The following is a 27,990-nucleotide window of genomic DNA, read 5'->3' as shown; positions in this document are numbered from 1 at the left end:
ACCTAAGGCCATATGTTCTGGAAACTCGGGCGAAGAGGGGCAGAGCTGGCAACCAATCAACACTTGGTGGTAAGTTGGATCCGATGCACAGGACCCCAGACAGACAGACAAACATGGGAGGCCCAAACAATCAATGCGAGTTCCCTGGGAACATCTGGTGGAAGGACTTCAGTTCCCATCTTCGGAGGAACATCTTCTGCATTCCGGGTGAGGTCTTGGACATTGAGTCCGAATGGACCATGTTCAGGGCCTCAATCGTTGAGGCAGCCATGAAAAGCTGTGGCCTCAAGGCGGTTGGCGCCTGCCATGGTGGCAACCCTAGGATCCACTGGTGGACTCCAGTGGTGAGGGAAGCTGTCAAGTTGAAGAAGGAGATCAATGCTCCAAGCAATGCCCACAAACCGGACTCCTGATATGGCTGAGAGGTACTGGCTGGCTAAGAGGGCTTCAGCTGTGGTAGTAGTTGAAGCAAAAACCCAGGCTTGGGAGGAATTTGGAGAGACCATGGAGAATGACTACGGTATGGCTTCAAAGGTGTTCTGGCAAACCGTTTGTTGCCTTAGGGGGGTCGGCAGGACGTTGCTCACACTGTACTCAGCGAGGGTGGTGAAATGCTGACCTCAGTTGAGGAGATCATTGAGAGACGGAAGGAGCACTTTAAGGAACTCAACTCGATGGACATGTAACCCCTTTCAGGATGCAGCACCAGAAACCTCCGGTGAGGCTGGATCTATTTCTGATGCTGAGGTCCATACAGTGGTAAAATGCCTTCGTAGTGGTAAGGCAGCAGGGGTCGACGAGATTTGCCTGGAGATGTTGAAAGCACCAGATAATGTTCGGGTGTCATGGTTAATGCGTCTCTTCAATGTTGCGTGGAAGGCAGGTGCAGTACCTCTGGACCAGGGTGGTGGTCCCAATTTTTAAGAAAGGAGACCAGAGGGTGTGTTCCAACTACAGGTAAATCACACTCCTCAGCCTCCCTGAAAACGTATGCCAGACTGATGGAGAGGAGCTTATGACCAGCTCTTGGCTCTCTCAAAGATACTCAAGGGGACGTGGGAGTTTGCTAACCTGGTCTACCTTTGCTTTGTAGATCTGGAGAAAGCATATGGCCATGTTCCCTGAGATGTCTTGTGGGAAGTGCTGTGGGAGTATGAGGTGCCGGTGCCGCTTTTGCGTGCTATCCAGTCCCTCTATTCTCGGGAATAGAATTGTGTTTGTATTCTTGGCATTAAGTAGAGTTCATTCAAGGTGGGCCTTGGACTCCACCAAGGGTGTGTCCAGTCCCCACTCCTGTTTGTGATTTTCATGGACAGGATAAAGGCGCAGCCGAGCTGTGGAGTGCATCCGGTATGGTGACTCGGAGGTGGCATCTCTGCTGTTTCCAGATGATGTCGCCCTTCTTGCTTCTTCAGACTGCAGTGTCTGATGTGCACTCAAACATTTTGCTGCTAAGTGTGACGCAGCTGGGATGAGAATCAGCATCTCCAGATCAAAGGTCATAGTCCACTCCCAGAAGAAAGTGGACTGCTCTCTCCAGGTTGGGGGGGGGGGTCAAGGAGGAAAGCAGCTGCCCTTAGTTGACAAGTTCAAGTATATAGGGGGTTTGTTCACGAGTGATGGGATGCGGTAGCATTAAATCAACTGGCAGATTGGTGTGGCGGCAGCAGTACAGATCCATAGTGGTGAAGCGGGAGCTGATTACTCAGATGAAGCATCCCTATCCTGACCTAGGATCATGAACTTTGGGTAATGACTGAAAGGATGAGATGGGTACAAGCGGCGGAAATGAGGTTTTTACACAGGGTGGCTGGGCTTACATTTCAAGACAGGGTGAGGAGCTCAACTATTCGGGAGAGCTTTGGGAGTAGAACCGCGACTTCTCTGGATCGAGAGGAGCCAGCTGCGGTGGTTTGGGCACCTGATAAGGATGCCCCTGGGAGGCTTCTGTTGGAACTATAGTGAGCACGTCCCACAGAGCAGAGGCCAACCCAGGACGTGCTGGAGGGATTATATCTCCCAACTGGCCTGGGAACGCTGGGGAATCCCCCAGGATGAGCTGAAACCTGTTGTGGAGGAAAAGGAGGTCTGGTCCTCCCTACTCTCCACACGACCCTCACGAGGAAAAAAAAAAAAGTAAGTGTGTGTTTGTGTACACACACACATACCCACACCCACACACACCCAATGGTTAGGAAGAAGTTTCCCCTATGGGCAGGTAATGTGTTATTCTATAATGGTCTATAATGGGGTTTCTTGCATATCGTCTTAAGGAGCTGGTATTGGCCACTATCACCGACTGGACATTGGAATAGATGGAGTACTGTTCTGATATAGTATGGTGTAATAAATGAAGGGGGGGGGGGGGTGACGTTATTGACATGAACTGTGACCGTATAGATCATTGTTGCAACCAAGGTCCTATAGTGGCACCAAATCTTGTACAAAGGAGGTCAAGTAAGGGGTCTATTAAAGGTTATAATTTGCTGGTTATGATTATACTATCTGTATGCAGGTACCATTTTTGTATATTTAAAGTTATAAGTATTGGCTCGATCCTGTCTGTATTTCAAACTTGTGCTATGCTTCTGGGTGACACCCCAGACAGTTTGGTATCAGCACTGCCTGGCCTGCTTGATGGCCCATTGAGGACCATCAGCTATACAACTGACTCATTGAGAGAAGGCAGATACACCTTATGACTCAGCAAGGCATGCAGGGGCATGCCTACGGAGAAGACTCTTAAGGCTTTCAAGCCATGCGCTGGGCAGCTTGTGTCTGGAACAAAGAAAGCACAGGCCGCACGGCAAGAGACTATAAAAGGCAGCTGCATCTTCTCCATTTTGTCTTCAATCCTGCTTCTTACCTCTGGAGGAACTTTGCTACAAACTGAAGCTCTGAACAAAGGACTGAATGACCCATCCAAGCTGTGGATGTACTCCAGAGACTTGATTTGAACCTGCAGTTTATTCCATCACTGCTACAAGCCTGAACCAAGAACTTTGCCATTACTGTATGTAATTGATTCCATTTAACTAATTTTAGCTCTCCTCTATATTTCTTTCTTTTTACGAATAAACCTTTAGATTTTAGATTCTAAAGGATTGGCAACAGCATGAGTTGTGGGTAAGATCTGACTTGTATATGACCTGGATCTGGGGCTTGGTCCTTTGGGATCGGGAGAACCTTTTTTCTTTTACTGGGGTATTGGTTTTCATAACCATTCATCCCCATAAGGCAGGGATGGACAAACTTTCTGGCCTGAGGGCCGCATCGGGTCTCGGAAATTGTATGGAGGGCTGGTTAGGGGAGGCTATGCCTCCCCAAACAGCCAGGCGTGGCCCGGCCCCTGCCCCCTATCCATCCACCCCCCTACTTCTTGCCCCCGGTGCCCCCCCCCAGGACCCCTGCCCCATCCACCCCACCCCCACCCCCTGTCCCCTGACCGTCCCAAGAGGTAGATCCAAGTTCTTCCTAGTAATGATGAAACCAAAAATCTCATTTTAGATTTTGTTTCAGATGAATTCTGAACTGATGATCCAGGCACTTCCAAACTTTGGAGAGGCAGAGTCAATTAAGACCTCATTTATGAGGCTATACTCAAAATGTATTCACACTCGCTGCTGGTGTAGAAACCACACAGACTTAGCAACTTCCTCAGGCAAGCAAACGTCAGGCACCTAACATATTGGTCTGATAAGGACATCATCCTGCTATAAGATACTTATTTTTAGAAGCTTTGAAACTTCAGAATATACCATCGTGTAGGCCTGACAACTGAACAGTAGCTGCTGAAAGCAGATAGCAAAACTGCCAATAACTACTCAAATTATTCAACTGGATGATGGGATGGATTGCACCCTCAGAAAGTTCGCAGATGATACTAAGCTGGGGGGGGGAGAGGTAGATACGCTGGAGGGTAGGGATAGGTCCAGAGTGACCTAGACAAATTGGAGAATTGGGCCAAAAGAAATCTGATGAGGTTCAACAAGGACAAATGCAGAGTCCTGCACTTAGGACGGAAAAATCGCATGCACCGCTACAGGCTGGGGACCGATTGGCTAGGCAGCAGTTCTGCAGAAAAGGACCTGGGGATTACAGTGGACAAGAAGCTGGATATGAGTCAGCAGTGTGCCCTTGTTACCAAGGAGGCTAACAGCATATTGGGCTGCATTAATAGGAGCAGATCGAGGGAAGTGATTATTCCCCTCTATTCAGCACTGGTGAGGCCACATCTGAAGTATTGCATCCAATTTTGGGCCCCCCACTATAGAAAAGATGTGGACAAATTGGAGAGAGTCCAGCGGAGGGCAACGAAAATGATCAGGGGCCTGGAGCACATGACTTATGAGGCGAGGCTGAGGGAACCGGGCTTGTTTAGTCTGCAGAAGAGTGACGGGGGGATTTGATAGCAGCCTTCAACTACCTGAATGGGGGGTTCCAAAGAGGATGGAGCTCAGCTGTTCTCAGTGGTGTCAGATGACAGAACAAGGAGCAATAGTCTCAAATTGCAGTGGTGATGGTCTAGGTTGGATATTAGGAAACACTATTTCACTAGGAGGGTGGTGAAGCACTGGAATGGGTTACCTGAGGAGGTGGTGGAATCACCATCCTTAGAAGTTTTTAAGGCCCAGCTTGACAAAGCCCTGGCTGGGATGATTTAGTTGGTGTTGGTCCTGCTTTGAGCAGGGAGTTGGACTAGATGACCTCCTGAGGTCTCTTCCAACCCTAATCTTTTATGATTCTATACTATTAACAACTATTCATTTATTTTTATGAACTGGGACAAACTAATGAAGCATTGGTTCTGTGACCACTGTTGCCAATGGCAAAAGATGAAGTTGAGATGGTTAGGAGAGGGTCTTTTACAACTGTTTGGAAATGTTCCAGTAAATGATAAATGCATACATGCTCCCTACCACTTTATTGCTTTAAGTGTTTTCCTCCTAGTTTGTTAGTTGTGGCATACAATCTTTACTGAGGAGACCAGCAGAGTAAGTTACCTAAAACAGACGTGTGTTCTGACTTCCTGCGTTCTCCCTGCAATGTCAATTGGATAGAATATTTATTCTTTGTTTCCTGTCCCAAACTGTTGTGCAGTTTTGCTGTAGACCTGTTAAATAGGAATTGTGTTCCACCCCTGAGGCAGCTACATTTCAAGCGATTCCTCTGAATAATTTATGAAGTGATTATGGAATCTAAAGAATGGAAAATGTGAGAAAAGGTATAGCAATCATCATTATTCAACCATAACCCCAGACAAGTTTCACATCAGATGGTAAAAAAACCTAAGTTTGCAGTTCAGACATAGGAATCATATTCTATACATTAGGTACAAACTTATAAACATCATTGCAGAAGGCACGTCACTTCTCCTCTTGGAAAATGGCTGCAAAATAAAACCCCTGCATCTTTCTTTTAGTTTCTGCAGTTTCAAGTATCTGATGGATTATACTGAAAATTTAATTTTATTCCTATTTATTTTACTTAATGACATTTATTTACTTGAATATCAGCGTCATTTTTCTCTCCATCCCTCTATTTTAAGTGAGAAATAGATAAAGGTTTTCCTAAATTGCACATTTGAGTTTGACAAATTTGCCCATTATTAGTTTCTTTTTCATAATTATATCATTAGTAGGTCTAAAATTATAAAGGCATCAATAGCAGACGTACACTTAGAAATTACAAGACTGATTGAATCCAGAAGGGTCTGCAGTCACACAGCTTCATTAATCAGCTGAACAAAGGCAGTTAAAATATCAGTGATGCAGATACGTACATCTACTGCGAATGCAACAAAATGAGGCAGCAGGACACACTATGAAAAGGGATCATTATGCAATCAATTCAGAAATCAGTGACAATGTTGATTCTCTCTGATCAAGTATTTGTATTAGAATTTTTGTAGGAAATTACTCCTAATTTCATTACAACATGCAGGCTATTTATAGTCTTTTCTAACATAATATTTTTATTATAAATTATATTTAGAAAGTATTGATTGCTAGCCAAAAGCATATTTTTACTTTTTAAAAGGAACAATTGAAGCCACAGAAAAAAGACTGTTAAAAATATATATTTGGGGGGTGGGGGGGAATGAACTGGTGCCTCTACCAAAATAACAACACAGAACAACTGTAGAAAAGGAAATCTAAACTGACATATATTGTCTCTGTTTCTGTGATGTTTCCATTAATAGCACTGCTTTATAGTTGGATCTTCATGCCAGTCTTCCAAATAGCTATGAAAGTGAAGCAATGCTCTAGTTTCCATTTGGATCAAAATTGTTCATTTCATTTCAAAAAGAAAAAAAAAAAATCTGTACTTGCAGGTTCAAAGAATGGCTAACGGTGGCTAAGAGCAAGATTTCTCATCTTCATCCTCAAAGTTTCAACAATTCTTCTCACTTCTTTTACTAACGTATTGAACTGACACACACATTAATGAGTCACCATATTTAGTTTGTTTGCAGGGAGGTTTGTATTAAACTTCAGCATTCCTAAGCAATGGAACAGCTCTGGCACTAGAGAGAGAGAGAGAATCAGTAAAACTATGGATTGTGACCAAAAATAAATAAATAAAATAATCACCTAAAACAGGGGTAGGCAACCTATGGCACGCTGATTTTCATTGGCACTCACACTGCCCGGGTCCTGGCCACTGGTCCAGGGGGCTCTGCATTTTAATTTAATTTTAAATGAAGCTTCTTAAACATTTTTAAAACCTTATTTACTTTACATACAACAATAGTTTAGTTATATATTATAGATTTATAGAAAGAGACCTTCTAAAAAACGTTAAACTGTATTACTGGCACGCGAAATCTTAAATTAGAGTGAATAAATGAAGACTCAGCACACCACTTCTGAAAGGTTGCCGACCTCTGACCTAAAACATAGCCAAATCTCATATCAGTACCATATGAATACATAGACCAAGATGTAATTATATGAGTACAGCACACAGATTTCATTTCATTTCATTCAAACCTATTACAAACAATATGAAAAAAGCTATTTTGAAGGCAGAGAGCATGCCCAGGTCTAGTTTTACTGGGTCTTTCCAATGGCATGATGGCAGTATTCAGAAGTGTAGTATTCAGATTTTTGGCTTCATCATTACTAGGAAGAAGATGGATCTGTAAGGTACATATTTTAATACTTTTGTCAGTACTCATGTCATTAAACAGGTTATTTTTCCTCCTTTAGAGATAGAGGCACGCCTTCACAGTAACGTATTGCATCTTAGTCCTAAAATTTAAACTCACTTAAAAAGCACCCATCCATTGTAGTATTTCAGCTGTTTTGGAAGGAAGTCAGATTTTCATTACTAGTAAACATTTTTGTTATTTCTTGTTTGACCGAGGACTTAAGTAGATGGCTAGCTAATCTGTAATTTCCATATCTATACTTATGCTATTTTAGGGAAATTCAAATGAGACATCAAATACTGGGAAAAAAGCATGGTAAAATATTGTTAAACTGTTTCTCTAACAAGCGCACAGAATTTGTACTCTATTGATCCGATAGTTCATATAGGCACAAGTGAAAATAATTTCTCACTAGATGACATTGAAATGTACGCACATTTCAAAGTGCTTAGTATCTGATGTTATAAAACAGTAATAGAATATTTAAAGACAGATAATAGTGACAACTGGCATCGATATTGAAAGATTTTAAGTTGTAATTTAAGGAAAACCTATGTATAAGCTTCTCCCAATAACTCAAACACTTCAGCCACAGTTTAAACTACTTTTTTTTTTTTTTTTATAAAAATGACAAGGAGTATCTCTCTGGAATATGCAGAGTAACATGATACTAGAAGAAACTACACATGCAACTAAGCTCCATTGCTAAGCTGGGTATCTTATTTTCTTTTTAAATTAACTTCTCTCTGTAAGTAAGTAGATATGCCACACATTCTGCCTATGAATCTCTGTTATAAACAGATGAGCATACAGTACTACAAGATGATACATATGTGTAGTTAGAAGGCTGAAGGGAAAGACTATGGCATAGCATACTGAGGAATAGTTTGTGAGCATGCAAGTAAAGATTGTCATAAGGCACGCACACAGGGGAGGCCAAGTGAAGGTTGCATGAACAAAAAACACTTTGAAATATCAGAAAGTACCAATGCTTAATCATGAAACTAAAAATTCTCATCTATTTTTAAACAGAATTATTAGTGTGTTCAAATCACTAAGCAGTAACTAGCTCTCTTCAGACCTCCATCCAGCTGGGAAATTATTAACCTCCTAACAGAGGCCATAAATTCAAGACATCACATAATGGTGGGATGTCCCCAGATCACTAACTTTTAGAAGTTGTACTAAACATGCTCAAAGGCAAATTTGATGATATTCACAATTTTAACTAATTTTTTAAACCTGTCAAAAGAAAATTTCTGATAGAAAACTAACAGGCCATGTTTTAATGTTCTCAGATTTCAGTTATTGGCAAACAAAGTATGACCAGTTTTTGTTGTTGTTGTTTAAATGTAAGGAGTGTATTTCCCTTTCCCAAACAACTTAATAGTTGGTGTAATTTTCCTCAAATGTTTTCAAGAAATTCACCTTCATGTAGACAGAGAGACAGGCACTTTTATTCAGCCCAAAGGGAGAGTGTGAGAAAGTTATGTTTAATAATAGACGTTGCGCTCTTTATATATATATATATATATATATATATATATATACACACACACACACACACACACACACACATATATATACACACACACACACACACACACACAGACCCCCCCCCCCGTGACAACCAAATGACACCCAGTCAATTGACTTTTCAACAGGCGTTTGTTTCTTAAATGAAAAGGTCAGAACTCAGCCAACCAAATGATACAACTAATTGTTGGATACTACTTAGTTGCTTAGGATGGGGATCATAAATTTAAATTAACCTAGCTCCGAGATACATGCATCTTTAAAATAGCATCACCACATCATCCAAATGTAGAAATTAAAATCAATGTTTTAAAATAAACAAGCTTACTTGCATGTTTGTCAGCCAATACAATAAGCGTACTCGATATGTCCCTTCTTCTATAGAAACACACCACCTTTGCTTCCACATTTCCATTGGCCGTCTGTAACAGTGAGCAGAAAAATTATTCTTGGGCATAAATAAAAAACTGGATCTCAAACTACTAAACTAGAAATCCATTAAAGTATTTAGAAATTTTAGCCATAAGTACTCCAATCAAATACATGAACCTTGCTACGAATAGAATGCATTTCTATAGAAAATGAAACACTAAGCAAGTGTTCTGCAGTTCTACAATATTGAAAAATAGAAGTTACCATACCAGAACAGACCATTGTTCTAAATCCCATTTCTTGTTCTCAATCATGGTCTATACTGGATGGTACAGAGGAAGAAAAAGAAGATCTCACAAGGCTTCTGAGAAATTAGACTGGGCTGTACACAAAGGATGTCGGCAGGAAACTCCTTCCTGACCTCACACCCACTTATCTTGATTTCCTGAGGCAGGCGATTTTAATTAACCTTATCTGTAGATTAAGCAAGGATTTAGCCAAATGGACTGGATGACCTCTTACAATAATGAAGAAAAAAACCCTACACAGGATCAGATTCTGATCCTGTCTCAAACGTAGTAGAACCTTATTCCACAAGTGTCCCATTTACTCTAAAACTGATCCAAGTGGTGTCAGGTACTATTCAATAGGAGTAAGGAGATCAGAATCTGGTCTTTTCTTTGTAATTCTACTTCTCCTGCAGAACTGTCACACCGAGGTCTCAGGGCAGCAGTTTCAGTAGGAGAGCAAACCAGCCTCACACTGGGGATTGCACACTGCCCGAAAGAATAATTTACCACTCTTACAACTTTCCAGTCAATTCCTAATCTAGTGGGAACCAAAAGCTTTGCAGAAAAAAAAAAAAAAAAAAAAAGGTTAGCCAATCAAAGCCAACTTTTGAGAAGTTAATGTCTCAAAAAAGTACAATAAAAAAAATTAAGTTGCAAAGATAACTAACAACTCCAAAAGGTTCCCCTTCTCTGTCCCTTCAGAGTTTGAAGGGATAGAAAGAATCAGTCAAGTTCATAGCACATGCGCAAGGTTCTCCCAATTGAAGAGTAAGTAGCTCAAGGGTAGTTCCAAAAAGAGCAACAATAAAAATGCAACAGGCAGCAACATTTTTGTCAATGACAACTATATGAAAAAGGGTGAGTTTTTGTATTTGTCTCTTTTGTTTTCCTTAAAATAAGGTAATATTCCTAACCATTTTTGAAGTTGACTGTATATTTCTGTTCGTAACAAACAGGCTTGCTCGCATAGTTTTATCTATTTGCATGAACTCTGAGCAGATCTCAATTCTCTTGTAGATTTCTCCCCAAAATGCCTGAATGATGAAAACAAAACTTAAGCTACAGTATCCCAGAGCAGTGCATTGATGAGTTCTGCAAGATCTAGATTTAAATCTCAAGGCTGCTTAGACCAGCAGTTTGGGGAATAGAGATGTAAAAGCCCACCCAGAAAATCAAAGGTGAATGAAGAGTGCCATTCCACGCACAAGAAAATAAAAGGCCAATATATAAGGTAGCTACTAAAACCTTAATGGTGGAAGGACAACAATCAAGATCTTTAATTTTATCAAATGATCTAGAATTAGAAACATCAGGCAACACTTATGTGCACATGTAAAAATGATCCCAATCAGAGGCATAGAGGTCTCTGGTGCTAGGCTTGAAGACTTTGACCAAGTTTATCTTAAATATTTAACAATTTTGGATTATTCTGAAAATGTGAGGACCCATAATCCAAGGCACAAGATGGCAGATTTCTAGATCTGGGTTGAGAATTTGACCCTCTTTGTAACACTGGGAGAAAGGAGGAAAGTTTCCCAGGAAACTGTCAATAGATCCAAATACCACACTTGGTCTGGAGCCATTAAGATCTCAAGAATCCTGACCCACTTACTTTCCTCAGAACTAGAAGTGTTCATAGTAGTGGAGAAAATGCCTCTCTTCTTGATAGGGATTATGACTTGCTATATGCATCTCCCAGAAATTTAGTTCCCTGACCATTCTAGAGGAAAGACTTCAGACACCGATACTGCCGCAAGACAAACAAGTCTATCTTTGGGTATGTCTACATTGGCAGTTACAGCACCGCTCAGAAAATACTGAAGGGAAACTGCTGCTGTGTGTTCACACTGTCAGCTGCCTGCGCATTAGCGTGTTCACACTTGAGGCACTTGCAGTGGTATTCGGAGCAGTGCACTCTGGGCAGCTATCCCACAGAGCATCTCTTCCTCTGGCAGAGGGGGTCGCGGGGCATCCTGGGTCCTATCCCAATGGCCCGTGATGCATTGCTTCACATCCCAGCAATCCCTGTGCTTCCCTCCGCATTTAGTGCCATGTTTCAACGGTTTGTGTACTGAGCGCTCTGCCTCTTTGGTCTGCAGGAATGGATCCCGCACTGTTGACCAATATGCTGCTCGCTCTCACTAACATGTCACGAGTGGCAGTGAGGCAAGAGCAATTTGACATTGATCTCGCCACGCCTCCTAGCTACGACATGAGATTTCTTGTGGCATTCACGGAGGTGCTGACCACAGCAGGACGCCACTTTTGGGCTCAGGAAACAACCACTGAGTGGTGGGAATCACATGGTCATGCATGTCTGGGATGACGAGCAGTGGCTGCAGAACTTTTGCATGAGGAAAGCCACTTTTGTGGGACTGTGTGATGAGCTCACCCCAGTTCTGCGGTGCAAGGACATGAGAATGGGAGCTGCCCTGCTGTTGGAGAAGTGCATAGCGATTACACTGTGGAAGCTGGCTACTCCAGACTGCTACCGATTGGTCGCTAACCAGTTCGGAGTGGGAAAGTCGACCGTTGGACTCATGTTGACAGAAGTGTGCAGGGCCGTTAATCACACCCTGCTCTGAAAGACCGTGACTCTGGGCAACGTGTGTGACATTGTGGATGGCTATGCACAAATGGGTTTCCCTAACTGCGGAGGGGCGATAGATGGCACGCATCTTCCAATTCCGGCACCAGACCACCTAGCCACCGAGTACATTAATCACAAGGGGTATTTCTCAATGGTTCTCCAGGCGCTTGTAGGTCACCATGGGCATTTCACAGACATTAACGCAGGCTGGTCTAGAAAGGTGCATGACACACGCATCTTTTGGGACACTGGCCTGTTCAGGAAGCTGCAAGCAGGGACTTTCTTCCCGGACCAGAAGATCACCGTAGGGGAAGTCGAAATTCCCACAGTGATCTTGGGAGACCCCGCCTACCCTTTAATGCCGTGATTTATGAAGCCATACACGGGGCACCTTGACAGCAGCAAGGAGCGGTTCAACAACAGGCTGAGCAAGTGCAGAATGACTGTGGAGTGTGCTTTTGGCCGTTTAAAGACCCGCTGGCGCTGCCTATATGGGAGGCTGGACCTGGCAGATGACAATATTCCTATGCTTATAGCCACATGCTGTACGCTCCATAATACTTGTGAAGGAAAAGGTGAAAGTTTCACTCAGGACTGGACTGGTAAGGCTCAGCGCCTGGAGGCTGAAATGGAACAACCAGAGACCAGGGCTATTAGAGGGGCACAGCATGGGGCCATAAGGATCAGGGATGCCTTGAGGCAGCAATTTGAAGCTGAAAGCCACTAATATTTGTTGCTATGCTTGGGAGTGCAGTGCTTGTAATGCTAGGAGGGGATTGTGATTGGTGCAGACGATGCAATATGAAGGTTTAAGAAAATTGCCTGTTGCTTTGCGGGGCTCTGTTTGCTTTCAATTCATGGAATAAAGATGGCTTTCAAACCAAAACAATTATTTTATTTAAAAAACAACAACTGGAGGAGAGAGAGAGGAAAAAAATTCAGCACTGAGGGGGATAGTGGAAGGGAGGGTTTGAGGAGTAGGTGGGGTTCCGGGACGGTTAAAAATTTGTGTATGTCCAGGTATCATATCCAACCTTCTCCTTTGGAGTACAGTGCAGTGGGTACTGTACTTCAGCAGGGCTAAACTGCAGAGGGATGGGTGTTGAGTGCAGTGGGTACTGGGAGTGCACAGTGCTGGACTGTGGCAGGGGAGGAGTACAGATTGGAGCCAAGAGGTTGATAAGAGTGTGTTGGCGGTGTCTGGGGGACGCATTGGAAAGAATTTCGCGACAGCAGCTGCAAGGGAGGACGGGCACGGAACTGCTGGGTTTGCAGTGCTAGTAGCACCTGGAGCGTGTCTGCTTGGTGCTCCATATTTTTTAAGAGCCTTTCCATGGCTTCGTTCTGGCACGCCACATTCTCCATTCGGTCCCTCTTCTCGCTGTCCCGCCACTCCTTCAATTCTTATTTTTTGGCTGCGGAGTGCATCATGACATCACACAAAAAGTCCTCTTTAGTTCTTCGTGGCCACTTTCTAATTCTGCGCAGCCGTTCAGCCAGCGATAAAGAGGGAGGCTGGGCTCCCAAAGTCATATCTGTGAAGCCAAAATGCAACATTTTACAAAAGCAGTATTGTTTGCAACACACAGACCACTGATTCAGTGCTTTAAAACACAGCCAGTACTCACAAACCTGTCACTAACTGGCTGACCCCAGATAAGTGTACATGAGCCACAAGCCCCCCAAAATGGTGAGTAGCCGCAGGGGCAGGGGGAAAAAAATCAGTGTTCCAGGACCATACTGTATACCGGGCACGTGGCTCTTGGGGAAAACCAGTACTGTGGGGTGGGGGCCTTATAATCATTACTGTCCCCACATTTTCCACAAGCTGTGTTCATTATGGACGATAACTTGCTGCTGAGGGTGAGCAGGGAATCAAAGGAGGGTCTTCTCCAAGACTGCGGCTTCCACCCTGGCCCTTATGTGGCTTGCCTTTATGCACCAATGGTCCCCCCCACGCCCCCGGCTTCTTCCCCGCCCCCCGTGACAGCAGAGTGGCATGGGAAAGTTACCCTTAATGGGGCAAGAAACAAAGCAGCTCTGCCAAAGAACCTGTGGCAGTGGATTGCCAGTATCTCCATGAGAGTTTCCTGGAGATCTCTGAGGCAGATTCCTGTGAAGTGAGGGAGTCAATCAACAACCCTGTTCTGCCGCTCAGACCAGGCATGTGGTGGTACGCACATCATACAGACACAAGCCCTCTTTCTGCAACCTTTCTGCTCCCAACAACTCACTTCAGAGATTCCCAAAATCAAAGCCACTTACCAAAGGCCTCCTCTCCTGTTTGCGCTTCACCAAGCTCCGACAGCTGTGACTGGCTAGGCTCCTCTGGGGTAGAGAAGAGCTCCTGGCTGCATGCATCTCTGACCTCAGAGCCTCACTCTGCTTCTGGGGGTCCCCCTCCCGCTCCACATCTTCGTCCAAGATCTCCTTCTCCTGGCTCAGTCCACTCTCGACTAGCATGCGAGCCACCGAAGTATCCACAGTGGCCTTCGCGGTGGAGGTGGGGGTCGCAGAGTATTGCGTCCAGCTCTTTGTAGAACTGGCAGCTCATGGGCGCAGCACTGAAGTGGTGATTTGCCTCCCGTGCCTCATGGTAGTCATTACACAGCTCCTTCACTTTGACCCTGCACTGCAGTGTGTCCCAGTCATGGCCCCTTTCTGTCATGCACCATGAAATCTGTCATTAGGTATAATTCCCACAGCTGGAGTGCAGCTGGGACTGGACAGCCTCCTCTCCCCAAATGCTGATGAGGTCCAGCTGCTTGGCTTTGCTCCAGGCCTGGTGCGTGGAGCAGACATGGTCACCTGGAAAGATGCACTGAGACCACTGCACGCATCACCGAGCAGTCAGGAAGGGACTTTCAAAATTCTCAAGGAAAGTAAGGGGTGGGGCTCACGGTTGGTCACCTGAGGGCAGGGCAGTAGAGTTCAAACTGATGACCAGAGAGGCAAGAATAGGCATTGTGGGACACCTCCCGGAGGCCAATCGCAGCGCTGTAATCGACCAGGGTGTCTACACTTGCACCGCGGCGCTGTAGCCCCAGTACAGAAAGCTCTACACCTCTCATCGGGGTGGTTTTTTACAGCGCTGCAACTGTACAGTTTCTGTGCACTAAGTGGGTTGGCAGTGTGTACACCTTGGGAGTTACAACACAGAAAGCTGCTTTACTGCGCAGAAACTTGCCAGTGTAGACAAGGCCTTTGATAACCTCCTCAGTATGTGCTAAATGTGGTTATCACTGTATCCCCCATTGAGGGGACACAAACTTCCTCCACAGGAGACCTGATACCAAAACAGAGTGATTACAAGGATGACCTGGACTTCACATCCACTATTCCAGATCGCAAATCTACAGGTAACTTTTGAAGGATACAACAACAAAGCAGCTTTAAAAAGGACAAATTTCCCCACAACCACTGAATTTCCTTAGCCAATCTCTGATGGCAACTGGATGATTTGGGTCCAACCCCAAGAAGATGACACCAAGTTCCCTCTGCACAGACTGCAAGGGACTGAATAGAATTGTACTTGGGGTTAAAATCTAAAATGATACTGTGTGGTAGGGACAGCAGTTGAGGGCTTCAGAACAGGCGCTCTGTGTTGAAATTCATCCTCAGTACAAAAGGATTCAGATTCCTTTCCCCAGCCCCCTTATAACCTTTCATCTGCTCTACTGGAATGGCAGTGCCTATCATGCTGCTTTTTCGCCTCCAAGCAAGAAGGAATGTTCTGAGGACTAAGAACACAAACAATACACCAGCTCCAGGGACCATGAGAAGAGAAAGATTTCAGCTGGTTGACTTGAGGATCTGGTCTACTTCTTCCTCATAAGAGAGGCTCTCAGGGAGTTTAAACCACAAGGCTCTTCATCCTCTCTCCAGGTCAACTTATATTTCACCTTTGGATCAAACAATCACAGCACCAAGAGTTTAAGAACTGCAGACTAAACCTTGCCTGACAGGCCAAAGTGGGAGGGTAGGGTCACCATCAGGATGACTTTCAGTTTGTGTTCTCTGGCCTTTTTAGACAGCACATGACAAGCACCTCTTGAATGAGTGACTGCCCCCAGATACTCCAGGCAATGATCAGGTGGTATAATATTTTGTAGTTGCTAGCAGCTTAAAAAAGATACTGCCAATTATTTCAAACGGAAAAAGAGGGAGGTAAAGTAGATGAAGTTATTTTCAATTCAAATAACATCAGAAAATACAGCCAACAGTTTCAGACACCTGGGAAAATACATTAGCACTGCATTACCTTATTGAGTTCTTCTATTCTTCGTATCAAGTAAGGGTTACTTGAAGAATTTTCAAAGTAGACGTAATCTGAAAAAATACAGAAGGAAAGCAAAAGTTAAGAAGTATGTTTTACTTCAAAGTATAAACACTTGAAATGGCATTGCTTAAAAACCCCAAATACACAAAATGGCACTGCACTACTTTCATTTTAGCAGCAAGCACAATTCCAGTGACCCATCTAAATCCAGTAACTAAAGAGATGCATAATCATAATCCAGTTTAACGTCACTTAACATTTAATATAAGAAACCAGTATTAATGACATTTGAAGGCTGTAAAATCCCACCCTCTAAATGGGGTAAGTTACAAAAGAAGTTCTCTTGCTACCTGTGCATTCAGAAAGCAATGTTTAAGATATCTTCCTGAGATAGACCACGTCCCCACGTACAAGTCCCTTTACTTGCCTCTTCTCTCCTTCCATATCAAGTTCTAGCTTCTTGTCCTTGCCTTCAAGACTTGGCTTAATTCTGTCCCCCAGCCTGTCTCATCCTCTCTCCCATTTGCTTCACCTATGAATAATGCCTCATTTCTCTTTTGTTCTCTTTATCCGATTCTTATTTACCCTTATTTCTATGCCTGAAACTGCCCCTATCCACAGACACACCCTCTCCTTCCTAATCTCTCACCAAAATTTGATTCTTCTGTAAACCCCAGAAACATAAGCCATGTCAGTAAAACTGCTGTCACCATGCATATGACTTAATATTAATCCCTCATGGGAGTGCGGTATGGGAACTCCTAACTCTGAGATTGAGTAATAATATCCAGCTCTTATAAAGCACTTTTCATCAGTAGATTCAAAGCACTGAATAGAGGGGGTTAGTATCATCTCCATTTTACAGATAGGGAAACTGAGGCACAGAATGAGACTGTGACCTGACCAAGGTCAGACAGTGGGCCAGTGGCAGAACTGGGAACAGAGCATAGGTCTCCTTTGTCCCAGTCCAGTGATCTGTCCCCTAGGAAAAAACTTCTCGGCACTGTACATTTAGAGAGTTCAAGACAGGAACTGTCTCCAAGACCTTGTAATTTAAGGCAAAATATATGAAAGGTGGGGGAATGGGATACAATCAAATATACTTAATTGTTATATGCTCCTACTTTAAGTTTTAGCAATTACATAAATATATTTTAACTGCCTGTAAGACAGTGAGCTCTCTCACCAGCCCACACACCAAAGAACACTTGCCAGCTACAGGATTCTAGTCCCTCTTTTTTCAGGGCGTTGGTTTTATTTCAAAATAAAACCACTTGGCACATGTTCATATCAGTTATGCTCTTTTCCCTGACTTGGGTCTCCTGCAGGGACCAATCTACTTCCTACAGCAGGACACTCCACAAGCTGTCTGCCTGGGACTCAAGGAGAGCCTCTCTGCTCCCTTTTCCTTCAGGGTCAGCTTCCAACAGGATTACACTATTTAGGCCCTCTGCCTGAGAGTCTCCTATAAATTGGGTTCTTTCCCTCCACCTAGACTACCTCCCTGAATTTTTCCTTAGCAACTGAGCTCTTGCTCATTTTTATGAGGACTAGGTAATCTTCCACCTATCACCTGATCCTTAACCTCTGTGGGAGGCAGTGATTAGTCAGAGATGGGGCTGGGCCAAACTCCCCTTAAAGGGCCAACCATCCTGTGATACTGGCCCTCTGTCCAGCTATTAAGCATTAGTGGATTTCTTGTCCAGGTCCAACTAAAGTAGCTCTTGATATCAATCTACTAAAGCTAAGATGGGGGGGGGGGGGAGAGGAGAATCCAAAAGGAAATTGCGTCTCACCTTTATTTTGATTTTAAACTCAATAACCCCTCAGGGAAGGAACCATGTCTTACTCAACCCTGAGCACGCTGGCAGGACCTGCCATGATGATATGTTTGTTGAGGCAATGGCACTTTCATAGTTAGAGCTGACAATTGTTTTCAGTTATAAGTCTGACTTTGGCCCCCATATTAAATTCTCATAAAAATGGTCTGTAATACCAGAGTTTCTTCTCTTTTTCCTCTTGTTCAAGGGGAAAAGAAGAGTACAGAGGTTCTCTGCCTCTGGAGTGAGACACCAAAGATCCGATGAAATTCCCTGCTGCAACAGTAATCTGGGCTGAATTCAATGGGAGCAAGGGTAGAAAAGAATAGGAGAGCATGCTCAGGCTTCAGTGAACTGAACCCTGGTCCCACAACATTCCCTTCTAACTGCCCACAGTAATGATACTCAACTGCTGATTATACAGCCTTTTTAGGGCACTGCATGTTGGAGTCCACAGGTCTGCAAGTTGTCTAACTGAGCGAATGGAGCACTAATCAGTGCAACAATTCACTTGTCAACCTACGGGTGCTGGAGAACAGTGGGGAGTGCTGAGCTAATAAATCAGAGTTGACTAGATCCCCTCTCAGCAGCTAGACAAGAGTGAGGTATTCTGTAGTCCATGAACCAGTGCATCCCCACTGAAGTCAGCAAGCATGCACCAGAGTACTAAGAGAAAAAAAAACAGTGTCTAGTCTTTCAAATAAAGTTACAGAGATACAAAATGTGGGCAGGACACCTTGACAATGCAGGGCAGTATTTTCACCTGTGACATTGCATTTATGTGATGACAAGAGTTACAATGCTGCATGGGAAGGATCAACTATCACTACATGCACACACTGTGTTGCCTAAATGATTAAAAATCATGATGAACTGTAAGGACACCACAACAACAGCACTCCATGAAATCAAAAAGAGTATCTCCAGTTCCTTAGGTTGGCTACCATTATCTTGGCATGAAGGACCGAGGACTGAACCCTCTTCCTTTCTCTGCAACAGCCACTTCCTCTTTAAATCTTGCATCTATTCGGAGTTTAAGAGTTAGCAATGGACAAACCTCAAAAGTCTGGAATTTGTATTTGGTTTGGAAAAGGATCCAATGTTTGAATCTTATCTGTATTATCTGAACTTCAAAGGGTCATTTTTTAAAACACAAGAAAGCACCAGCCCGGTACATTACATGAAGTAGGAGCGAAGGGTTAAAATGACTGACTGTGACTAATTCTAGAACAGGCAATCTGAAGGAGTAACAACATTTAGCACTTTACAAACATTAAGAATTAATGGAACAATAACTAAATTAGAGGAAACCACCCCCACAGCAGAACTAGTGAATTTTCTTATGAGGGGGCACGCACTGAGTAGGGGGGGGGGGGTGCGTGTGTGTGTGTGCGCGCCACACAGCTCTTGTAGGCTCAGACTTGAAAGTCAGAAGGGACCATCATGATCATCAGTCTGACCTCCTGCATATTGCAGGCCACAGAACCTCATCCACTTCTGAAATAAACCCCTAATCTCTGGCTGAGTTACTAAAATTGTCAAATCATGGTTTAAAGACTTCAAGTTACAGAGAATTAATCATTTACTCCAGTTTAAACCTACAAGTGACCTATGCTCCATGCTGCAGAGGAAGGCAAAAAAACCCAGGGAATCTGCCAATCCAGACCTTCACTCCTCCGATAGCTAGAAACCTTCACCTAATTTTGAGCCTAAGCTTGTTGATGGCCAGTTTATAGCCATTTGTTCTTGTGTCCACATTAACGCTTAACTTAAATAACTCCTCTCCCTCCCTGGTATTTAGGGTGACCAGATTAGTACTATAAAATATCGGGACAGGGGAGGAGCAAAAAAAAAAGGGGGGGGGAGGAGCAAAAAAAAAAGGGGGGGGGGAGGAGCAAAAAAAAGGGGGGGGGGGGAGGGCGGAGCAAAAAAAAAAAAAAAAGTTTTAAAGGGGCCTGGGGCATTAGCAGGCCCCGGCCGCGCGCGCTGCCCTCCCCGCGGAGCCTCCTGCCCCCCGGCCCGCCACGGGCATATGCGGGGCGCGGTGGGTCCGGGCGGGGGCAGCACGGAGAGGGCAGGAGCCGGGTGGGCGGCAGGGGCCGAATCCCCGCTGCTGCCAGGGAGCCCCGCGCCTCTCCCTCCCGCTCGCGGCTGTGGCTCCTTCCCAGCGGGACGCGCCTCCCGCTGCCCCGGCCACATGCGGCGCGCGTCCCCCGCGCCTAGTCTCCCTCCCGCCGGGAAGGAGCAGCTGGACGCGCGCCGCATGTGCGCAGGGCAGGCCGGGGGGCACGTCCCGCCGGGAAGGAGCAGCAGCCGCGAGCGGGAGGGAGAGGCGCGGGGCTCCCTGGCAGCAGCGGGGATTCGGCCCACGCCCCCGCGCCGCCCACCTGGCCCCTGCCCGCTCCGCGCTGCCCCCGACCGGACCCACCGCGCTGCCCCGTGGGCTGCAGGGCTGGAGCAGCCTGCAGGCTGCGCTCCCAGCCCCGGGTGCAGCAGCCCGGGCAGAAGCCCTCTGGCACGGCGGGGGGGTTCACAGCTGAGCCCCCCCGTCTCCCTCCCTTGCCAACCCCCCTTTGCCCGCCCGGTGCCCGGGTGCCAGAGCTGACTCACCAGCTCCAGGATCCACGCACCGCCGCCACCCCCTCCCTCCAGGCTTGCGCCGCCATGCTGCAAGGCTGGGAGGGAGGAGGAATGCTGCGTGGTTGGGGAAGAGGCGGGGCCAGGGCAGGGATTTGAGGAGGGAGCCAATGGGGGAAGGAGGGGGCGGAGCCGGCGCGAGCGCCAGAGCGGAGGGCAAAATTTCTTTTTTGTCCAGTGTCCCGACCAAACATTGGTCGGGACGCGGGACAAAGAAGCAAATATCGGGACAGTCCCGATAAAATCGGGACGTCTGGTCACCCTACTGGTATTTATCCCTTTAATGTATTTATAGAGAACAATCATATCTCTCCTCAGCCTTCTTTTGGTTAGGCTAAACAAGTCATGCTGACCAAGTCTCCTTTCATAAGGCAGATTTTCCATTCCTCGGATTATCCTAGCAGCCCTTTGCTGCACCGGTTCCAGTTTGAATTAATCTTTCTGAAACATGGGAGACCAGAACTGCACACAGTATTCCAGATGAGGTCTCACCAGTGCCTTGTATAATGGTACTAACACTTCCCTGTCTCTACTGGAAATAGCTCGCCTGATGCATCCTAGGATTGCATTAGCCTTTTTCATATTGACGGCTCATAGTTATCCTGTGATCAACAAACAGCCTTAGGTCTTTCTTCTCCTCTGTCACTCCCAACTAAGTCCCCAACTTATAGCAAAAAATCTTGTTGTTATAGTCCCTAATGCATGACCTTGCACATTGCACTATTAAATTTCATCCCATTTCTATTACTCCAGTTTAAAAGGTCACCCAGATCTTCTTGTATGATATTCAGGTATATTCAATACTCTGTACTGGCTATATCTCACAACTTTGTGTCATCCGTAAACCTTATTAGCGCACACTCCCACTTTTTGTGCCAAGGTCAGTAATAAAAATATGTTAAATAAGATTGGTCCCAAGACCAATCCCTGAGGAACTCCACTAGTAACCTCCCTCCAGGCTGACAGTTCACCTTTCAGTACAACCCGCTGCAGTCACCCCTTTAACCAATTTCTTATTCGCCTCTTAATTCTCATATTAATCCCCATATTCTCCAATTTAACTAATAATTTTTTATGTGAAACTATTAAATGCCTTACTGAAATCCAGGCAGATTAGATCCACTGCATTTCTTTTGTCTAAAAAAAATAAATCAGTGAGCTTCTCAAAGAAGGAGATCGGGTTGGTCTGTCACAATCTACCTTTTGTAAAACCATGTTGTATTAATTACCGTTCACCTCTTTCAAAATTTGTTCAAAGACCTTGCATACAATTGAGGTCAAACAGGCCTGTAGTTTCCTGGACCACTTTTTTCCCCTTTGTTAAAATAGGAACTATATTAGCAATTCTCCAGTCATAGGGTACGACCCCCCACGTTTACAGATTCATTAAAAATCCTCTGTGTCGCAGTGGCTCCCAGCACATCAACAGGTTGGCAGAAGGAATCTGCTGCTACGGAAATCCTCCCACTTTGTCTCACAAAGGAGCCTTGTTAGGGTTATGTTGACTACTTCAGAGAAGGCTTCATGACATGGGGAAGGGATGAATGATTCCTTTCTCCCTGTGCCCCCCACACAACTAGCTGCCATTCACCCCAGTTACTTGATTGGCTCAGCAATAGGCTGAGGATTTGGGTCTAAGTGCAAAGAAATTACATTCATGAACTCTAAGACTGAAAATCTGAGAACTCAAAAGTAAATAAATGTCAAAGTTTTCATATGAACACACAACCTCAACACCATCCCTGCATAAGTAGGCATTACAAACCTTCAATTACATTCTGCAAACTATTTCTCAAACAACAGAATGTAAAATAAAATGACAACCTTAATTGAAAAATTGTAATAATGTGCATCTAATACAAGATCTTATTACAAAATCCGGCACGGGTAAAACAATCAGTTTTTATCATTAGAGATTATAGACTTGCCAAAAGCTAGCGTAGAGCAGCCACTAACAGTTTATGGTTGCAAATATACCAGATACAGGATTTCTAGTTTGTTTCTTTTTTAAACTAAAACGAACTATATTTGAAGTGGACAGTACAGCACGATTTACAAGTTCATGATAAGTATCTGTAACCAAATCTCGGCATCACCCACACTAACAAACTACAGATAGGTAGGTGTGCCCTTTTTAGTGGCTACGGAAAGGAAGGTGATGGGTAGCCACCAAGCATCAACAGTAGCAAACTCTCTGCAGATGAAATACTCACTAAGGAGTATATTTAAACCATTGCACCAAAACATTAGTGATACCATAAAGCTTTTGTTCGCTAATAGGTCTTAGATTTCAACTTTAATTTATATACACACCAAACGCTTACCATACATGTTTCAAATCAGTCTCACACACATTAAGGGGCCCACCAAGAATTCAATAGGTGAAGAAGATAAGTGTGATCCAGTCCACATTACTGAAGCTAGTTGGAAATATTTATATTTTAGCCTTTTTTATTATTATAGAGAGTTACGAATCAAGTAAAAAAAAGTCCAAAGAGCAGAGGGTGGAACAGCATTCACATTCTCTCAATAGCTCTTAAGATCTATACATTTCCAACTAGAGTAGAAATATTATTACAAAGACATACTTCAGTGAGCTCATTATAAAAAATTAAAATTCAGTGAGTTCTCTCTTAAAATGGTGCTTTAGAGGACGGGGGACTCTTGTAAAGATGAGTTACTCTTGCTGATGCATCAGACGTTATACATACATAATGTGGTTAAGTTCCCACAGCCTCTCTCAGGAATTTAGAGAGATTAGGAAACAAAGCTCCTTGTCCACATTATCCATCAATTATATGAATCTTCCAGAACACTGGAAGGAAAGGGGGGGGGGGGAGAAGAGAAGGGAGGGTTGACAGAAAAAGAAAAGTTTGAAAACTAAACTAAACTGGTCACATGAATAAATCATCTACCACTAACTTTAATGCTATAGGATTACTAAAACTACTCTATGTTTCCTCAACAAAATTTGCACAAAGAGGTGCACTATTTCCTTATCACCACCTGCCCAACTGCCGACGTTTTCAGAAAACTGTATCTGTACATCATAGAATATTAGGGTTGGAAGAGACCTCAGGAGGTCATCTAGTCCATTCCCCTGCTCAAAGCATCAACTAAATCATCCCAGCCAGGGCTTTGTCAAGCCAGGCCTTAAAAACCCCTAAGGATGGAGATTCCACCACCTCCCTAGGTAACCCATTCCAGTGCTTCACCACTCTCCTAGTGAAACAGTGTTGCCTAATATCCAACCTAGACCTCCCCCACTGCAACTTGAGACCATTGCTTCTTTTTCTGTCATCTGCCACCACTAAGAACAGCCAAGCGCCATCCTCTTTGGAACCCCCCACTTCAGGTAGTTGAAGGCTGCTATCAAATCCCCCCTCACTCTTCTCTTCTGCAGACTAAACAAACCCAGTTCCCTCAGCCTCTGCTTGTAAGTCACGTGCCCCAGCCCCCTAATCATTTTTGTTGCCCTCCGCTGGACTCTCTCTCCAATCTGTCCACATCCCTCCTGTAACACTGCTCTACAGCCAAAATGCTTCTGAAATAAATGTAGTCAAACTTTACTAATTCTGGGTCACTGAGAACGAAAATGATGCTTAAAATTGTTGATTGGCTCTAGTTTTCAAGATATGCTATTGGGTCAGTATATACGACCCTTGACTTGGGAATGGCGGAGGATAAGTGAGTTATGAAGGGAAGGGATCTCAATTTAAACCAGAAATGACTAAAATACATCTTTGACTGGATCTATGAATAAATCTATGACTGGGTTTGGACAGTACTTGCTTTTTAGGCAAAACAATGAATGATGCAATCTGAAGCTGGTATTGCGTCATACATGATATGAATTGCATCATATTATTCCTAGAAGTCATGGATGATGCAATCATAACGAAGCTTACATCACTCTGCTAAACAAATTGCCCTATATCAGCTCTAGAAATCATACAGTGTCGTGCTCTCTTATTTGTCAGTGTTTGATTTTGCAAAGGGACACATTTCTGTTTAGCCAAAGTGAGCAGAGATGCCTCGTACTTGTGTGAACAGTGCAGATAACTTCTGCTATGTTTGTGGTGAAGTGACTTTTGCATCACAAAAGCGCAGTAGAACCACTATGGTTAAGAAAGCCTATCACCTTTATTTTGGCTGCCAAATTGGAGATCAGGACAAGAGGTGGGCCCCACACATATGCTGCAACAAATCTTCGCCAGTGGTTGAACATGAAAAGGAAATCTATGCCTTTTGCAGTGCCAATGATTTGGAGAGAGCCAACAGATCATACCAGCAATTGTTACTTCTGCATGGTGTCTCCAGTTGGGAAAGGTGTGTCAAAGAAGAAAAAGTGGACTGTGCATTATCCAAACATCCCATCAGCTATACGCACAGTACCCCACGGAGGAGGACTGCCGGTTCCTGATGCACCAGAATCACTCTCACTTGAGTCAGATGAGGAAGAGGAAGAGGATGAAACTTCTGGTCCTGAACCATCAATGTCAAAGGACCCACATTTTCTCCCATCCTCCTCCTCTGAACCACACCTCATAACACAAGGTGAACTGAATGACCTTGTCAGGGATTTGGAACTACCCAAGAGTAAGGCAGAGCTGTTGGGCTCCAGACTACAGCAGTGGAATCTCCTGGCAGGTGACGTTAGGGTTTCCATGTTCCGTGACCGTCAAAAGGATCTTGTCCCATTCTTCTTCATGGAAGGTGATCTTGTAGCCTGCAACAACATCGATGGTGTGATGGCAGCCCTCAACATCGTTCACGATCCAGATGAGTGGAGACTGTTCATTGATTCATCGAAGACGAGTCTTAAAGCTGTTTTACTGCATAATGGCAATGTTTTGCCATCAATTCCAGTTGGTCATGCAGTCCATATGAAGGAAACCTATGACAACATGAAACAACTTTTGAGGTGCATAAACTATGACCAACATCAGTGGCAGCTTTGTGGCGATTTGAAGGTTGTTGCTCTCTTGCTTGGTCTGCAGACTGGATACATAAAAATAACAGGAGTACTTGTGGCACCTTAGAGACTAACAAAGTCTCTAAGGTGCCACAAGTACTCCTGTTATTTTTGCGGATACAGACTAACACGGCTGCTACTCTGAAGACTGGATACACAAAGCAATAGTCTGCAAGCATTGATGGGCTCCATTGACAAAACACAAGCAGCTTTCAAGTACCTCCGTGGAAAATTTCCAAGGTTAAGTGAAGCTAAGATAAAGGAAGGTGTCTTTGTTGGTCCTCAGATTCGCGAACTTCTTCGAGATGAAACATTTGACCATGCACTGCGTGGCAAGGAAAAGACGGCATGGAAAGCCTTCCAGTTAGTGGCAATAAATTTTCTCAGAAACAACAAGGCAGACAACTACAGGTTGTTGGTGGAAAACCTCCTCAAGGCCTTGGTTGCAACATGTCACTAAAGACACATTTTTTGCACTCTCATCTAGATTTTTTTCAACCGAACTGCGGAGCAGTGAGCGACGAGCACGGCGAGCGATTTCACCAGGACATTGCAACAATGGAGAAACGCTATCAGAGCAAATGGAGCCCATCAATGCTTGCAGACTATTGCTGGACAGTGACAAGAGATGCTCCATTTAATGAATACAAGAGACAAGCCAAGAAGCGCCGAGTAGACACTGAATAGGACTAAACTATGTACATAATAGTTTTTTGCCTTTTGTTTCATAATAAATTTTATTTCTATAACCCTTTTGCTGATTTTTAAAGTGTTACATAAACAGGACAGGTGAAATATTATCATGTAAAGCAACCATAAACACATGAAAAGACCTAGGTTTACAATTGATGATTAAAACTCTACTATCTACACAATATACATAGACATAAAATGTAAAACCTTAAATATCTTAGAAACAGTAGCCAGTTGTTTTAATTGTCATATTTGAATTCAGCACATCAAAATACATAATAAATAGCACATTTTATCTCTGAAGCAGACGACTTCTCAAAAATTGTAGACCAGTGTAATGGGGGGGGACCAAAACTGGACTCAATACTCCAGGTGTGGCCTCACCAGTCCCGAACAGAGGGGAATAATCACTTCCCTCGATCTGCTGGCTATGCTCCTACTAATACAGCCCAATATGCCGTTGGCCTTCTTCGCAACAAGGGCACACTACTGACTCGTATCCAGCTTCTCGTCCACTGTAATCACCAGGTCCTTTTCTGCAGAACTGCTGTTTAGCCAGTTGTTCCCCAGCCTGTAGCGGTGCATGGGATTCTTCCTTCCTAAATGCAGGACTCTGCACTTGTTGAATCTCATCAGATTTCTTTTGGCCCAATGCTCCAATTTGTCTAGGTCACTCTGGACCCTATCCCTACCCTCCAGCGTATCTACCTCTCCACCCAGCTTAGTGTCATCTGCAAACTTTCTGAGGGTGCAATTAATCCCATCATCCAGATCATTAATAAAGATGTTGAACAAAACCAGCCCCAGGATGATCCTGGGGCACACCACTTGATACGGCAGCCAACTAGACATCGAGCCATTGATCACTACCCATTGAGCCCGACAATCTAGTCAGCTTTCAATCCACTTTATAGTCCATTCATCCAATCCATACTTCTTTAACTTGCTGGCAAGAATACTGTGGGAGACTGTATCAAAAGCTTTGCTAAAATCAAGATATATCACATCCACCGCTTTCCCCATATCCACAGAGCCAGTTATCTCATCACAGAAGGCAATCAGGTTGGTGAGGCATGACTTTCCCTTGGTGAATCCATGTTGACTGTTCCTGATCACTTTCCTCTCCTCCAAGTGCTTCAAAATGGATTCCTTGAGGCCCTGTTCCATGATTTTGCCAGGGACTGAAGTGAGGCTGTAGTTCCCCAGGTTCTCTTTCTTTCCTTTTTTAAATATGGGCACTGTATTTGCCTTTTTCCAATCATCTGGGATCTCGCCCAATCGCCACGGATTTTCAAAGATAATGGCCGACGGCTCTGCAATCACATCAGCCAACTCCCTCAGCACCCTCAGATGCATTAGATAGTGAATAAAGCTCACAAATGGACAATGGAACATTGAGAGCCTAAAGGTTCTGACACAGTCGGGAAAATATCAGTTGGTCTGACAAAGGGGAATGGAGGGGAGAAAGCACTAGTACAGAGCTTCTCTCTCTGCCCCTTCTAGTCTGATCTCCTGTACAACACAGGCCAGAGAACTGCCCCACAATAATTCCTAGAGCAGATCTTTTAGAAAAGCAGCCAATCATGATTTTAAAATGGTCAGAGATGGAGAATCCACCACGACCCTTGGTACATTTTTCTAGTGG

General features: G+C 44.3%; 1 protein-coding gene across 1 annotated transcript in view; it reads right to left on the bottom strand.

Annotated features, from left to right (window-relative positions):
• MTA1 (metastasis associated 1) overlaps positions 1 to 27,990 on the bottom strand; it is a 160,401-nt gene that overhangs the window by 97,708 nt on the left and 34,703 nt on the right. Inside the window, exons 2-3 of the mRNA XM_065409048.1 lie at positions 16,203 to 16,270; positions 9,018 to 9,111 (exon numbers count right to left, since the gene is read on the bottom strand). Of these exons, the coding sequence (XP_065265120.1) occupies positions 9,018 to 9,111; positions 16,203 to 16,270 (162 nt within the window). The remainder of the gene's footprint in view (positions 1 to 9,017; positions 9,112 to 16,202; positions 16,271 to 27,990) is intronic.

This window comes from Emys orbicularis, chromosome 8 (assembly GCF_028017835.1).
Source record: "Emys orbicularis isolate rEmyOrb1 chromosome 8, rEmyOrb1.hap1, whole genome shotgun sequence".
NCBI lineage: Eukaryota > Metazoa > Chordata > Testudines > Emydidae > Emys > Emys orbicularis.
The sequence above is the reverse complement of the archived record's forward strand: the minus strand, read 5'-3'. Positions and strand labels throughout refer to the sequence as shown.